Source organism: Drosophila ananassae, chromosome 2R (assembly GCF_017639315.1).
Source record: "Drosophila ananassae strain 14024-0371.13 chromosome 2R, ASM1763931v2, whole genome shotgun sequence".
In the NCBI taxonomy this organism is placed as follows: domain Eukaryota; kingdom Metazoa; phylum Arthropoda; class Insecta; order Diptera; family Drosophilidae; genus Drosophila; species Drosophila ananassae.
In genome coordinates this window covers 26,571,717-26,588,388 of record NC_057928.1, presented here as the reverse complement: position 1 = coordinate 26,588,388, position 16,672 = coordinate 26,571,717, and the positions used below count along the sequence as shown (strand labels likewise).

Here is a 16,672-nt window from a genome sequence, read left to right as displayed (position 1 = left end):
AATATTGGCCACTTTGGAATAAAACCAATCACACAGTGAAAAGTTAACTCTAAGCGGCTTACTGGGCATGGTTCAGCAACGGAGTTGCCAGGGCGAGGTTTAATCCTCTAGCCCTCCTAGAGGACCAAGTTATTGTTTGTAATTAAAATAAAATGGAACACTGTCGTGATCAATTGGTGGGGAATGTGTGCCACTAGGTTCACCCCGGGTTTCATCCTCCTGAAACCTCAGTACCCCCACCGTCGTCGTTGAAACACACCTTTCTAGCCCGCAGTTGCATGCATAACGAAATATTACGCATTCGCCGTGTGTGACGTGAGAAACAGGATGACAAAGTTGTTGTCCCTGGCAGAAGCGGGAGGGGTAAAATAATTACAGAGTCAAAAGGCAAGAGGAAGCGGAAAGTATCACAATTGCGAGAGGGGGCCGGGGAAAATGTATTGAAAATGGCATCAACCTTTTTTGTTGCCTATTTATTGGGGCGCGCAATCTGATTAGGGGGCAAAGGCACTGCGAGGGAAACGAAGGTCAGTGCCTGTTGTGTCGTCATGTGAGTTCATAATTAATTTAAATAAAAACCGCCAAAAAAAACCACAGAGCAGGAGCCTTGTCCTACAAAAGCGGAGCGACATGTGAGAGAAAAGCGAGAGCTGTTCAGCTCGGCACCAAACTCACTCAAGAGCGCCTTTCTCCCAGGACGAAATTGGAAAAATGAGAGTTTCCCCGCTTGTGGCTGAGTCGGATTTGGCCTGCGCTCATGCTGGCCATGGCCCACAATGACGTCATGTGTCTGACTCTGCCAGCCTTCTATTGTTGCGATAAATTTAACTGAATTTATGTTTAGTCATTCGTGAGCTTTACAGTTTACAGCGCTCGCTTATTAATAGCTGCTGGCGCGGATTAGGGAGTCTATCTGCCTTTATGTCCAGAGAAACGACATTCAGAGGCGACCATCTCCTATTCAGAGCTTCAGTCCCCATCTATTCCCTCAAAAATGTTTACTTTTCTGGCAATTGTTAGCCTTATTCCATTATGAAAATACAAAAATTGGTATACTGCTATTTATTTTTTCTTGAATTCCTGGATATCACATAATACAGATTCCATCACATAAATACAGAAAATCGTCCAACTTTTTTCATATTTTTTTGTTTTTGAATAAAAATATACGCTTTAGGGGAATTAAAATTAATTTGACAGTTTTAAACTGAATCCTTGATAATCGCAAACTAAATCGATGAACACACAAGCACTGAAATAAATACTTTTGGGGCAGTTTTCGCAAACGGATTGTAAAGTGTTTCGGGCCTTTTAATATACGATTTATTTGCATAAATTGGAGCAACGTTGGAGGTTAACCCATTTAGCTCTTAATCATATGCAGCATTCATGCGAGTTCGAGGCGGAGGCGGGGGCGGATGGGAGAGCGGGGACAGCATCGGCGGTGGAAATTGAAAACAGCATTTTATCATGGCGAACACGTACGAGGGCACAACAGCATTCCTACATACATACATGCGTACAACATCCCCCCGACGGAGGCAGCAACAATCAGCCAGAAACAATATTTACTGCCTGCACCAAAGTATGCAGCAAGGAAATCACAAACGCGCAGGACGACGGCTGAGGCGGTGGAGGACGCAGGCAGGACAATGTTGGAAATGACAACTTGGCAACAATTATATTCCAGAGTGCGTGCCCGCATGTGGAACGAGTAACGAAAACAACAATGTCGGCAGGATCAACAGCAGAGCCTGGCGGATAAGCGCTGGTTCGATTGAAAACCCATTCGATTTAAGTGAAATGACAACAAATGCTTCCAGCATCCGCTTCCTGGCAATCAAGCGCTTGAAGAAGCTCGGCTTGCCAGTGGGGTTAATGAAAGCCTACCTCGCAACGCCCACTTTCTCCCGGGGCTAGGTGTTCCAGTTGCAAAGTGCTTGCAGAAACAATTTTAAATACATTTTTCGCTCAACTTTTTCTAGCGCCGACCAACTTTGGCGGCAGAGTTGCGCCAAAAATGCAAACTTCAATAACTTTGCTGCTCACAACCGAGCGAAGAGCAGTTAAGAGGAGCGAGTTAATGCAACACTCTGGCATTTCCACTTGCATTCAGTGCGTGGCGCCTCGCAGCGGGCCTCCAGCCCAGCCCCGCCCGAAGAAAAATCTGGGAGAAGACGTGGAATATAAGTAGCAGCGCTGTCGCACTTCCTCCATTTGTCCTTGTGTCCCGAAGTTGTGAGAATTAGCAGAACTTCACGCTTTCCGCGGCGGAGCGATAAATTCCAGTATTTGCCTCAAACCGAGACTTCGCAGGACGAAAACAGAGTTGCGGAGGAGAGCTCGGCCATATGGAGTAGGTCAGATGGCGCACGCATTAGAAGGGGTGGGTCGAGCAGAGGTGGCAATGGTTGCCAGTCGAAGAGCAAGTACCTCTGCATTGTTATGGCTTTCACAGTGCCCCTGTGAGGCAGGGTATGGCGAAACTATTGAAATAAATACCAATAAATGGACCAAAACGTCATTCGTGCCCCATTTCCGTGCTACGCTCGAAACTTTAGCGCTGCACTCGACAAAGCACCTCCTGCGCTTCCTTTGTGGCACTTTTTGTTGCAACTGAGCGGGCGGTGGGCGGAGCAGGGATTCAGGCCGAAAACAAACAGCAAAAGCTAAGGGGCAGGGTGGGCGTGCGATAAGCCAAGCACACAAATAAGATTACGACGCCCGGCGAGGCAGGGGCAACAATGGGAGCAGCGGAGGAAGTGCACTAAAAACGCCAAGCCAGAAACTTTTTCGAGCCACCCAAAATTAAAATAGAAGGAACGAGCCGAGAGCGCCAGCGGAAAAATTTCAAAAGCGCGCAAAGTTGCGAGCGAGTGCAGTGAAAATATCAAAGGTAAGGGCCAAGCTGACTAGCAAGTGGCCGGCAGCTCAAGTCGCCCCCAAAAGAGGCTGCCAAAAGTTAAGCCCCAGCTTTGAATCCGCAGTTTTAAAGCTCAATGTGCTCTATGTGCTCTTTGGAACTGAAAATAAAGGTATATTTTTGTGAATTCCAAAATCTGCGGGAATGGAAATACACTTACCAATTGCATCGGCCAATCTGAAAAATGTCCCACAGTCCGAACTACACTCGGAGAGGAGGTCAGTAAGGGGACTCGTGTCAAGGAATTATCGTTTTGGGGACAGTGCGCTCAGCTGGGCACGCTGCCAAAGAATGGCAAGGCCATCGAAGAGTCGCTCCTGTTGAGCCCCAACCGTTCGCCCGGAAGATGAATGAGTTGGACTCGAAGGTGCCTCCCACTGCCCACTTGCTCCATGACTTTTGGCCAAGAACGTCGTCAGCCCATGGTCGAAACGGCTTCTTCCCAGCAATTTATGTAAATTGTTGGACCGACAAGAGGAAAGGCAAAGTTGAATGCAAGAGGCAACACTTGCCACATGTGACAACGCTGCGTATGGGTGATTTTTCTGACTGCCTTTCCGCACTCCTCTCCTCCACGCCGCTTCCAGCTGAGCTGCAAATGAATTTCAATTTCCATTTCAAAGCTCTCCCAGGGGCGTGAAGTTTTTCAATTATTTGACCAACATGCGCTTCTCTGCTCGCATACGAATTGCTATAGAGGCGGCAGGGAAATTATGAATTTTATTCAAAGCCCTCCATCTATGCGAAAAGTGGCCGACTTTGCGAAATCATAGTTAGAGCCCCAGGCTATGTTAATTTTGTGGAGCGGAGAGTGACTGTTTGGAGAAATTACTTTCATAGTAATTGGTGCTATGGGGGAGAAATGCGATTTAAACTCCCCCAGCATTATGGCTTTGCTCTCTCCGATACTATCCCTTTAAACAAGGACTATTACTAGCCCCTCTGTCGCTGTGGCTCAAGCTCCCACCGCACTTAAAGCTTAAAAGCGCAGCCAGGACTAAAAGCAAACTTGGCTGAATCGAATTTGGCTGCCTTACCACCTCTAAGGCAGCTCCCACCCACACGAAAGGGCGGCTAAGAGGGTGGCGCGAGCTATTGAATGCCAAATGAGCGATTAGCACTTGTCGCCTTGCTGATGCCGTTGGCCGTGTCTGCCAGCCCGGGGAGGACAAGGATGATGGAGGAGCACCCGCTGTTCGCTGGTTGTTTTTATGATTGCCTTAACTCGCACTCAGAACAAATTTCATTTGAATATCTAAACGAAAAGCTGCACAATCCCAAAGAGGAGCTGCATAATCGGGGAAATACATTAAAGAGTTCGTGGCAACATACCTTCCTCAAAGAGCTTTGGCAGGACATCGCAGGATAGCCTCTCAGCCTCAACATGATTAACCTAGAGGATTCCGATTACACAACCATTTGACAGCTGAACCGCAAAGCCTCAGTGCCGTATCTCTGGAATGCACTCGCATTCAACGGCAGACCACAAAGACTTCCAATCAAGTGCTACTAGCAAGCAAATCATCATCATTAGCAACTCGCATCCGGGCCAATGCCATTAATGCATTCGAGGATGCAAATGGGCAGCCAAATGGATGAAGCGGCCCAGTCCCACTCGGTGTGAGGAGGCTCATTTGACAGGTCACCACGGGATCTGGCCACTAACGAGGCCTGTGTGTGCAGGAGTCTCCTCTCCCCGTCGCCCGACAGATGTCTAATTAAAAGCCAAAAACAGGACGGCCGGGATAATGCGGCCCGGAGGAACAGCAGTGTTCTTGGAACACCTACGGGCAAGCTGCTGTTTGGCTCTGGGAAACGTCCCCCATTGGAATCGAAAGTGAAACATTAATATTATAGCACCTACCGCACGAATGGTGAGCCCCTTCTCCGGCTTGTTATAGTTTAAATAGTAATTAAACGGTCTAAACGGATTTTCTCGTTGCGCTGATTCCCGAATTTCGCTTTCCCCGCACGGTTTTCACAAACACACACTTTTTCCAGCCATGCGACAGGACGAACGAGCGGCGGGCATGTGAATCGAGTTTCTCCGAAAGTGCAGGACGAAACTGCACGCCACGGCACGGGACGTCATGGCGGAAAATGAGAGGAAAACTCTTGAGTGGAAAGTGCATGCAGGGAGAGCGACAGCAAGCACTCGAGTGGAAGTTCGGCCTGGCTCGGCTCTCCGGAATCGAGTGGAGTGGAGCCCCGCACGGGAAAGGCTCGTAAATAAAAGGCCAAACGCTCGTCTAATTGACGTATGCGGGGACCGAGTGCTGGAAGGAATTACGGGTAAGTGTAATTTTTTTCGTGGCTAAAACGAAATTGGGTGTTTGCGTGCGAGTTTGCAAGTGCCAGGGCAGCGGGGCAGCGGGGCAGGACTCCTCGCCACAGCGACTGTACAGGTACTTGTAATTCCTGGTACTGGCCCGTAATAAATGGCCAAAAAAAAAGGGCGTCGGGGCAACGGGCGTTAAAGCTATAGGGGTCTGAAAGCCAAAACAAACTGGCAGGGAAATCGCTTGAAAATTGCAGTCGATACTGTGGGCAGTGCCTGGGTGGTTCATGGGTGCTCCCAATAAATCAATGGCAAGTCGATGCTGGGTGGCAGCCACGAATCCTTTGCCGAGCCAATGCATACATCCCACACATCTCAAGGCGCGCTTAAAGTGCTTCCAGCTCAGAACAGCCGCATAAAGCACCCTCCCAGAGCCACCAACACAACCAGGAGAGTGACAAGCGCCAGATTGGCTTACAATCACAGCTGAAAGGCGGCCGAGCCTGCCGAAGATGAATAGAGGCAGACGAGGCCGACCAGGAAGGCAAATATTGGCTCAAGATGTGGCCAGGAGACTCAGGTTCAGGAAGGGACAACTGGCCGGAGGACAGTCAAGGCGAAGGCTAAACAGCTCAGCACCTTGGATTCATGTCCTTAGAGTTCACATGCAGGACTGAAACGGATGAGATTAGCATGCACTACAAACACAAAGAACTTAAAATGTAATATGACTAGGCTAGACACTTATGCATTAGGACATGCAGATGCGATGCATACTATGGCCAAAGGACATAGGGATAATAAGTTACCTTGAGCTCAACAGTCTTTCGGCCTCGGCGGCGGTCATCTCATCCGGCAAGCTGTCCACCCGTGGCATGGGTGCTTCTGCTGGCGCGATGGCCACGCTGTGGCTCACGTGGACCTTGATCACCTCGTCCACCACGTCGTCGATCAGCTCCACGTCCAGGACATCGCTGCCCTTTATGTGGTTGAGGATGTCCTCCTCGTCCTCTCCGGCACTGGTGTCCGCATACTCAAGGTCCTGCATCTCCAGCGAGCCCTGGGCGGTGGGACGACGCTCGGGCAGAACGGGCGCCTCCTCCTCGTCCTCGTCGTGGTGCACCTCCACCACCAGGTCCTCCTCCTCCTCGATGTGGTAGTCCAGGCCCTCCTCCTCGTGGGAGTCGATAGACGCGATGGGGGCGATGCCCTTGATGAAGGACGAGCGAGCTGGCGATATGGGAGGCGTCGTCTTGGCGCTTCCGCCTCCGCCACTCTGCTCCTGGACGCTGTTGCTGCTGCTATTCCGTCGTCGAATCGGGGAGACCACCCCCACGGGCGGGGAGCTGTAGACTCCGCGGTGCAACGGAGAGCCATCCGCGCTCGAGGAGGGCGATTGGAGATGCGCAGCCCTGGAGGGCGCCACGGGCTGGGTGTCCTGGACATCGGGCTTGATGATGGCGTACACTGTGCTCGACTCCCGGCCAAACCCATTGGCTCCGTGGAACTTGCGCTGCATGTCGGTCACCTTGGCCGTGTCGTAGAGCTCGGCCTCGGAGCCGTAGACCTCGTGGCTCTCGCTGCCGTCCGGGTTGAGGCGGAAGCCCACGTCCACGTAGTTCAGGCTGTGCTGCTGCTGCTCCTCCGCCTGGTCGTACGACTGGAGCTTGGCCTTCAACTCGGGCGCCGACTCGTTGAATCCGCCCTCGTCCTGGCTGGCCGTCGAGATCATGCTCGGCGGCCGCTGGCCCAGCCCGGCGGCTGGCATGTTGAATGTGATGCTGCTCCGCTTGTTGGCCACCCGTTGCGGCGATCCGGAGACAGATCCCGGAGAGGAATGTTGCTGCTGCTGGGTGATAGCAGGAGTCTCGTCCACAGATTTGCGACCTTTAACAGAAAAAGAAATGTTTTGAATTAATCGGAAGAGTTGGATTATCTCAACAAGTGATTGGGGTTGGCTTATACTCTAAGATATCTTAAATGTAGAACTAATTAGTAGAACACCTTTTCATTTGAAATTTATTTTCCGCAGGATACACGGCATTAACACAATATAGGAAGAGTCTACTCGAACAACAACTTAATGAGATCTTTCTGCATGTTCAGGAGCAGGATGTTGCGCTCCGATTTGGGGTCCCCGGCCACTGGGGCGTCGAAGTCAGGGTCCTTGTGCTTGTTCAGGGCGTAGAAGTCGCGGTACCGGCGCAGCTGCTGCTCCAGGAAGTCGTTCCGCTTGGAGTTGGGTTCCCCACTTAGCTCTCCCCGGATGAGTTGCAGCAAGTGGGAGACGTCCTCCTTGGAGAAGGACTTGGACGCAGGCTCGCTGCGAGACGAGGGCTTGGGGGGCGAGGACCTAGAGCGATAGCTGGACGGGGAATCGGGCTGGGTGTAGCCGGAGGCTTTGCGACTGAACTCCTCCTCGCTCGTGGAACTCCCCGGGTCCCCGAAGCCCGGAGAAGTAGCAGCGGAATGTCCGGCGGAGTAGCGCCCCCCATTGGAATGGTAGTAAGCCTTCTCCGGGGAATTCTGGCTGCCGCAGGAGCAGTGTGATGGTGACCTAGCCGCGGCGGCATGGGACGACTGGCTGCGACTGCAGCAGGGGGCCTCGCGAGCCCGAGGAGCTTCGTCGAAGGACATCTGCATCGTGTTGGGGGCGGTCTGCATGCCGCAGCAAGTGGCCAGCCGGCATGCGCGGGCCACCTGTTCTTGGGAAGAATCATCCTGAAAGTCCACCCACTCCAGCACCTCTGGCGGCGGCTGGCGGAAGACCCCAGTCAGCCGCTTCTGGTTCAGGCACACGCTGAAGTGGCTCATGAAGGCGTTGCGCATCCGCAGCTCGTAGATGGTGGAGCATTCGAAGGTGGTCAGCTTGTTGAGCCACAGCCAGGCCAGCTCGTAGTCGTCCGAGCTTTCGCAAAAGGCCTCCCCCAACTCCGGCAAGCAATCTATCATGACCACGAAGTCGTTCGACAGGAGAGCCTTGTCCTCCTCGGACTCTGCCTGCGAAGAGTCTGGCATAGTCGGGCACGTTGGGTTCCGGCCTTGTCCTGCTTTGCTTTGTGTATTTTTCCAATTTCGTATAAACGTATTCCAAAAACGTCAAAGCCTATGAAGCGGTGACTCGTCCGGGCTCATCCGACCACAAAGTGTTGTGACAACTTAATGAATTGTTTAATTAATCGGTCCCCACCGCCGCAATTTATTGGTTTGGACGAGCGATTAGGAGACTCGGTTTCCTTAATGGACCTGAAAGCGGATGGTCCATCTAGCGATTCGCAAGCATTTCGATCGGCCCAAGTCTGGGTGGTGCTGTTGCCTGGCAGACGCTAAAGCTGTCAACGATCGGCGTGGATATAGACGGCCACCCACACCCCGAACGTGTTTATAGACGTCGCCAATGGGCCCCAGGGGGATCCAGAGCGGGGAAGCATACGAGTGTTGACTATTTCGGAGGAATGCCTTGGAAGTGTTCAGAGCTATTTATGCTCGGAATTTGATTTGTGTTTGGGAATATTTTTAGTCTTTACACGCTAGACTGTTCAACTAACCTCGACAGGACTGGCAAAGTTTCCGCAAACTAAGGCACATTGTGTGGCAACTTCAGTTGGTCGTGTATCAATGGACCAGGTGCTTGAGGCTCATGCTGTGATCTGTAAACGGGTCAGTTGAGTCCCACGAAGCCAACAGGGGCGGTCGGCACACAGTAACCATGGTCTGGAGCTACCCTACCCTAGGACCAAGTGCGGTGGACTCTTAACCGAGAGCAGCCTAAAAGATTAATGCGGAGCAGTCTCCAAAGAGACAGCCGAAGAGACGATGCCTCGAGTGGGCGAAGGCCAACGCGGCGTATGTGTAATTTCTGCGGCGGTTCAAGTAAATAAACTTGATGAAAATCGAAGCCAAAACGCGAAGGTCACGCGGGGGAGGCGGGGCATAAACAAACAGGTCCAACGGGCGGAATTCAATCGACGGAAGGCGGAGAGAAAAGCGACTTTTGTTCGCCTTGCGTTCTGTTGTATAATGAGATGCGAAAATTAATGAAAAAGCCGGTCCCGAAATAAATGCTGTGCAAAAAAACAAAGCCCCATGAGAACAAAGACAATTAAAAAGCAGAGGCAGCAAGTGCCCGAAAAATCAATTTTCTCTAAAAAGATTGAAGAGAATCAGTAGCACCAGGTGCCAGTTGAATGGAACCTGTGACGGGGACATACCATTCATATTTCTGAGACAGTGGAAGGGAGTCTCACTCCCCTGTGCTGCAAGAATGCAAAATAATTGTTCGAGAAACCATAACAAAAAGGCAGAAAATTAGACAAGACAACCGGCTGCAGCGAGAGCCCGAGGAAGTGACAGGGAAGACAAACAGGAATGTCAAGACAAGAAGCGGAAGATGCTGTCAAAGTGTGCCTGCAGCCAGAGTGGGTGGAAGGTGGTCCTCCTCCTGGCTCCCATCGGGTGGTCTAGGCCACTTCTGAAAGTCCGAAAGTCCTGACAACGCAGATATGCATAATGGAAACGGCCACATGCTCGAAGACAAAGGAGCCCCAACTATCTGGGGTCAGCAAAGTGGATGAAGGGCGTCCCGAAAACAGCTTACACATTGGCCGGAAATAAACATTGCTTTAGGCGCAGGGACCGAGGAAATATTTGAAATTTGAAAGTGCTGGGACAGAAAGAGCGTTCCAACACAAAAACACATTCCGAGAGAGGAATGTACGGACGTCTCAATGCAATGACTGCATTCCTGTCCAGGAGTCACCACAACGAAAGCCACTGCAACCTCTGAATGAAGAAAACTGCAAACACATGACAATTGTGTGATTCTGCTGCGGCTACAGTTTCAAATTTTAAAATAAACCGGGCGCAAGGCGGGGAGGCGGCGGAGGGGCCAGACGAGCGATTAAAAAAGTATTAACTTTTTCGGCAATGCCAATGTACTGGTCCGTGCCTGGCAGTGCACTTTCGAGATACTTTTTCCCGGCCAGGCCAAAGAGGAAGGCGGTTCTCTGAGCACTGATTTCTCCAGCAATCAAATGGTACGCGACATCTGAAAAGCCACTGATCTCTGCCCAACCCCAATGGCATTAACAAATTGGTTCTAAACGAAGCCGCGCCGCCTTCCAATTAGGGTCACTCGGGCCGATTCCACTTTAATCTTCCTTCCCCTCTTAATAACCATTGCGCAATAGCCGAGGAGGCCTCTATCCCTACCTTGACGCTTCTTAGAGAACGGAGGAGGAACACTTTCCCGACGGAGGCAGAACTTGAACTGACCGTGCCGAACGGGCCTGAGCCAGAGCTGACCAAACCATTCAAGACATTTCCAGTCTCCCCGAGCGGAGGATCCTTATCAGCAGAAAGCCAAATCTACGGACCTCACGTGCCCCTCAAAGCCGACCAAGCCCACACCCATCACGCCCCGGTCTCATGGTTACTGTGTACTTCCATCTACCCATCTGCCGGGGCAACGTGCGGCGAGTAATTTGTTTTGATTTGCCTTCTTCTGTCGAATGTGTCGTATTGCTCTAATCGCGCTGTTTTGGGAATTCTTCGGATTACGCGTTCAGGTCTTTTCAGAATTCGGTTGCGAAAGTCTTGGCCCGCTTATCACAGAATCGCGACATCAACTGCAAGTGGAGATCGCTCGCCGAAAATTTTCGCTTGTTCAGCATCGCTGGGATCTCCGCCCCGAGAGGCGTCGGAAAACCGAGAGCGCTTGGGGAAAACTCAGAGAAGCGCTCCGGCGTCCGGACGCCACTCTCTGGCCCGTTCTTGGGGCCAGACATCTGGCAGCCGCGTTGCGATCATCGCGCACAGGGTGATCCGAGTTCCCAGAGGCTTTCCGAGACAGCTTTTCCGAGGGCCGCCACTTGACAGGCCGCCAGATTGCAAAACGCAGAACGAGATGTTGGGAAAGGCCAGAAACCGGCCCGATGGAGGGGGCGCGAGGGCTGCGACGATCGCCGCATGTCAAGTGCTGGGACAAATTTTCGGATAGTGATAGTCGGCTGTCTAATTATAAAATTGGCCCAAAATAGCTGCCAGTCGAGGGCGGCGGCGGAAGCAGAGGGACCCACATTCCGAAAAAAACGTGTTGGGAAGGTGTATGCCAAGAATCTTGGCTGGGAATCGGAACTGAGGTTCTCGACAGCCTTCTGCAAGGGACATCGTCAGTTGGGAAGTCCAGAGTACCCTCTTAGATGAAGCAATCATTGGCAAATAAGCAATTAAGCTAGTAATGCTGGAACTAAGGCAGCCCACAAACAGCCAATATTTCCGCGTGTATCTCTCGGGTGGTCAGCGGATGACGGCGGGAACGTCATCAAGTGGATGTCACAAACCCACGCGCCGTCTATTAACGCCAGAGCGTTGAACTCTGGGGGCCCAGAAGTCTTTCTATTTCCCGATGAAAACTATTTCAAAGACGGGGCACAGCGCGGAAGTCAAAGCTTTTGGGTACGAGTACCTCGGGTTGGTGTATCGAATGAAAGCTTTCGCTGAAGTCAAGTTGGAACAAATGTACATATGTACAATTTTGAATTTAGTTTTGTCGTTGTCGCGCTATGTTGGCGAAACTTTTCCGCGAAAAGCTCTTCTGGAAAGGTGCAACTGCTCCAGGAGAGTGCGCAGTCGCTCGCAAACTTTCCCAGAGAACCCGATTCCCGAATGAATGTATTATTGTTTCACTTGCCGGCTCTTTATTTGAATGTATACGGAGTACGCGTTCGGGCTTGACTTTGGGATTGGTGCTGTTTGCGTTGGCGCATCTCAGAAGCCCTTTGGGGCAGGGGGCTCCTGGCCCCCATGGCTCTCAATTGGTATCTGTTTCCATCAACTATTTCATTTGAAACTAACAGACGTCCTTGTGACGATGTCATGCCCTGAATTATGATGTTTACCCGAGGCACAAATACTTTCTTTTCGTTTTCAGTGCACTCCTGGTGCACTCCGCCACCTTCCCCAGAACCCAGCTGCTCCCACTTGCGACGGAGCAGTGCTTGACTAGTATTTTCCGATTTATTTATAAACTTGTGCATGTGACAGGCGGCCGGCGGTGGCGGCAAGCGGCAAGCGGCAAGCGGCAGGCGGCACCAGCCATTCAAATTTCTGCCATTCCACCTATGCCTCTATTCTTGCAGTCTCTCCCCCAATCGGAAACCCAAGGCCCCTGTATGGGACTGGGGTCTGAAACAATCCAAAAAAGAAACTACAAAGTAGCAAGAGATTGAAAAAGAGTAGAGACTAATGAAAAATATTAGAGGGAGCAGAAAGAAAAGGAGTTGCAGACTGGAGTAGTACTCCAAGTCGACTTTACAATTTTTATAGCGTTCGAGAGCAGATTCTGCCTCTGAATTTAATAAAAAACCATATTAGCATTTAATTAAAGGTTGTCCACTTTTAAATCGGCTGCAAAATAGCTTCAATATAGACTAAAAATTGCAAGAAAATCTTCGATTTTGGCCAAAAAAAACATTTTTTGGTTTCATTTCAAAAAACAAAAAACGGTCAAAAAAAAAACAACTAAATTTACTCAAATATTGATTGTTTCATGTTTTCAATATTTTGATGCAGATCGAAGCGTATTAGATCTCCGAATATTAAACTGTACTTCGTTTTAGAATCGGGTGAGAAATAGTTGAAATATTTACTAAAAAGTGAATGAAAAGTTCACACTTTGGCCAAAATGAAAAAATACCAAAACCATATATCCATTTTTGTGTTTCCGTGAAAGAAAAATGTCCGTTAATGGTAAGTAGATCTAGGAAACTCGCTCGAAATGAGTGATCTTAATCTGCTGATTGAGTTAGACCATCTTAGAATCCTCTTTGATTTAAAAAAGCTCGATCACAGTGCAGATTAGTTTCCCCAAAGTTCCCCAAATCCCCAAAGTTATCATTCTCAGAGCCAAGAACTGCCCAGGAAGGGTATAGCCTATCTAAGACATTCCTGAGGCCCGGCCTGAGATTTAGCGCTGGGGCTGCTGGCGGAAATGCGGCGTGCAAATTCCAATTTCGCAATCAGCGAAGGAGAAGCCAGCGGAGCCATGGAGCAACGCATCATTGAATTTTTAATCTGGCATTAATACAATTTTATGTTTGGAGCTAGAAGAGCCCACCGACCCGGGCGGAGCTGGTCGCTGGTCGGGAATCCCGACAAAATCCGCGGAGCGCCGACGGGCCTCGGACCATGAAGATGGGCGACGACAGATTGTGAGCATTGCACTCGAGACCTGCAGTTGGAGCAGTGGCAGGAACGGGAGCGGGACGGCACAACGCTTGGAATGCTGTCGAGCTGGGCTCTGTGGGCTGCGTTGGGGGCTGCATTTGATATGCCTGCTGTGTTTGACCCATATTGGAATTTGCCTCCAGAGTCGTCAAGAGCACTGGGAGAAATAGTGGCTAGATTCTTTCAGGTTAGTATAAGCACAGATAGGTGGCAATATTCTTAAGTAAGACTACGGTTTAAGTTTTAAGAGCAATAAATAAAACTATTTAGCAAATCCTAAAGGCCAGACATTATTTTTGTCAGTGTGCTTGGGAGGGAGGGCTGCCCAGGAAGGAGGAGCACAGGTGGGAGGTGCAGGGACTGGGCGGCGCACAAGTCACGATTTGTACGCCGCTTAGAAAAACTTGTAATGAATGTGGGATGCAATGGAATGGAATTGCCTGGGACTAGGCCTGGGACGGGATTAAGTGGAATGGGATGAGCCGAGCAGGGTTGGGAGGGCGGGGGGAGGACGTAAGGAGGCCCAGGCACAATGGAGTCGACCTGTCGGCTCAGTACAGCAGACAAACAACCCAGCACAAAGGGAGCTGGGCGGCCCGGCTGGAAGGTGTTTGAACTCGAGGTAGCAGAGTTCATGCCTCTCTTCGAGGAAGTGACCTGGTAAGCCCGCTTCTTGCCAAAGCTCGGGGTTATCCGCGAGTGGAGAACCTTCGCGACTCACGTAAAGAATATTAGACAAAAGTAGTGCCTCCACCGGGCCAACCTTTTATCAGATACCATCAGTGTTATCTTGAACTTTATCTTGATGGTCTCCCCGCAATTGTCGTAGAATTTTTTCCTATTTCTTAGGAGCTAAAAAAAGACAAAAGTGCGTCTGGAGCTCACCTTCATTTTCGCTGCGCAACCGGCGGGGAACACTGTTGTAGCCGGTGCCCTGGGGGTACTCCATCTCCGACTTCTCCGTGGACTCGTTTTCCTGCTTCTCGTCCTCCGTGTGCGCGGGCGAGGAGGGTCCCGAGGAGGCACTGGCCACCGGGGATCCCGAAGCAGCGGAATTCGTGCTTCCGGTGAGGCCGTTTCCGGTGTAGGACAGCTGTCCGACCACTGCGATGGCATTGTCCACGGATCCCCTCTTGGCCGGCTGGATGATGTAGGAGCTGTTGGTGGGCGAGGCGCAGGACGAGGGGGTGGAGCAGTCCGTCGTGGGCGGGGTTTCCTCGATGAGATCTATGGACTTCTTGCGCGGTTTTTCCGGCGGAATGGGCGCGTCTCCGCTGTTCCTCAGGAGCTCCTGCTGCTGCTCCTGCAAGAGGGACCTCTGCATGGCCGCCGTCACTGCCGCGGACTTTGCGGGCGGGGGCGGCGGCGAGTTCTCCGCCGTCTTCGTGGGCGACTGACGCAGTCTCTCCTGGTTGAGCTTCACCGGGCTGACGTTCTTGGGCTTGGCAGCCGGAATGGGCGGTAGGGGGGGCGACTTCACCGGGCTGCCGATTTTCCCGCTACGGGGCTTAATCTCCGGCGGGGCCTGCGACCGTGCGGGAGGATTGGGGCTGGAGTTCGCCGGCGGCTGCGGGGGCTCTGCCGCGGGCTTGGCCGCCTTCTCGCTGTCCATTATGAGGCCCGTGCCGGGCACAGTCCGGATGATGTCGCACCGGTTGAGGTCGCTGTGGGTGCGAGTGGTCTTGGTCTTGGTGAAGTGGGATGTCCACTTCTTCTGCTTTTCGATCAGCTCCCTGGAGTTGAACTTGCGCTCCGGCTTCTCGGGCTTCTCGCTCCCCGAGTTGGCGAAGAGCGCGCTTACCGAGCCAACGGGAGGTCCTGCGGTCGGGGGGGCCTCCTCCCCCGACTTCAAACGCGACAAGTTCGGCTGGGGAAACTTCACTCCGCCTCCTCCCGGGGCAGCTTGACCCGATGGCTCTACGATGAACTTGCTGTTGCTCAGCCGCTGCTCGCTGGACTGGACTCCGTTCTGGGCTGCGGCTGCGTTGTTGTTGTTGTGGACCAAGGACACGCCGGACGGGAAGGGGGTGCGCCGCTTCGGAGGCGACTGCGACCTGTCGGAGGAGCGCGAGGAGGAGCGGTCAGAGCCGTCGCACAGGTTGTCCTCCCGGGAGCCGCTTCTCAGCAGCCTGGAGCTGACGTTCGAGTTGGACTCCACGCCGAGCTTCTCGAAGAGGGCCCTGGCGTTGTTGAACCTGGCCGAGTGGGACTCGGTGCGAACGGGAGTCGGGTTGTGGGCGGCGGCTGCGGCAGCGGCAGCTGCGTGGGCGGCGGCCACGGCGCTCAGCTGCTCCACGGGCTGGATCTCGATCGGCTTGCGCTGGAAGATGTTGGCTATCTGGCTGACCTTACCCACGGCGGCCGGAGCGGGGGCGTGGTGCATTGATTTCTCCATGGCGGAGCTGCAAGAATCAAGAAGAAGAATTAATAAGAATAAGACTAATAGAATATTTGCTTAAGAATAATAGAATCTAGTAGAGGTGGTTCAAGGGTGTATGATTGGTTCTCAGATTCCTAGCCCATTCATTTCCGGAGTGGTATCTATGAATTCAAGAGCTGCCTTCGAAAGAGTGGCGCTAGCCGCGCCCTAATGGAACGACTGATTAAATCGATGGCACACTTTTGCGTTGCAGCGCCCTGAGTTACCTTGGCCATCTTTCCTCCCATCGATCGACTGACTTTCGCAATTTCGGCTTTCTGATTTGGGTTTCTTGCGTTTACGGCTCTCCTTTGTGTTGCATCCGTTGTTTTTGTTTACTTTTCTGTATTTTTGACAAAATTTCGCTCCACTGAAAAAGCAGGTACAATTAGAGGCCCATTTATGACTAGCTCGGCGTGTGAAAGTCTTCGAAAAAGTGAGCAAATTTCAGTGTTGTGCTTGGCGATTAGTGGTATTGCCAGCTGGAAGGGGACTTGGCTGTCTTTGGCCAGAGAGCCGCTGAGCAAGAGAGGGCTGATCGGGGAGGGTGGTGGCTGGAAAGGGGGCTGTGGGCGCGACATTGAAAGCAGCGGTTTGGTGGGCTGATAGCCGATAGGGTAATGCCGCCGTTATCAGCTCCGCTGGCAATGATTTACACGACGGACTAGGTAGGCTTCCCAAGAGCTTCCCAAGAGACCCCTGTATAGACAGGAGGGGATGTAGGGTTTCTTCCTGCAAACATGCATACCATTATGGCGACAAAAACCCTCGAGTCGAGTCTAGGCTCCCCAACTATCAGTCCTTAGCTTCAGTCCATGCGATGTGT

At 51.9% G+C, this 16,672-nt stretch overlaps 2 protein-coding genes across 14 annotated transcripts in view; both read right to left on the bottom strand.

The window, feature by feature from the left end:
• The window catches only part of LOC6507490 (neurabin-1), a 36,945-nt gene that overhangs the window by 10,013 nt on the left and 10,260 nt on the right, over window positions 1–16,672 (bottom strand). For 11 of the 13 annotated variants that reach the window (XM_032454666.2, XM_044715007.1, XM_014909774.3 and 8 more), the window contains exons 3-4: window positions 14,313–15,829; window positions 6,011–7,088 (exon numbers count right to left, since the gene is read on the bottom strand). In XM_032454666.2, the coding sequence (XP_032310557.1) occupies window positions 6,011–7,088; window positions 14,313–15,822 (2,588 nt within the window). In that variant the 5' untranslated portion in view covers window positions 15,823–15,829. Of the gene's footprint in view, window positions 1–6,010; window positions 7,089–8,749; window positions 8,852–10,698; window positions 10,829–14,312; window positions 15,830–16,073; window positions 16,277–16,672 lie in introns of those variants that run through there. The other 2 variants (XM_014909773.3, XM_014909772.3) reach the window with 2 other exon arrangements.
• LOC26514485 lies at window positions 7,203–8,352 on the bottom strand. Its single transcript, XM_014910144.2, has one exon. It carries the CDS (start codon window positions 8,217–8,219, stop codon window positions 7,266–7,268), a length of 954 nt encoding a protein of 317 aa, XP_014765630.1. The 5' UTR covers window positions 8,220–8,352; the 3' UTR covers window positions 7,203–7,265.

Excerpts from the sequence above, each read along its gene's own strand:
- LOC26514485 (XM_014910144.2), bottom strand. The coding sequence starts at position 8,219 with ATGCCAGACTCTTCGCAGGCAGAGTCCGAGGAGGACAAGGCTCTCCTG.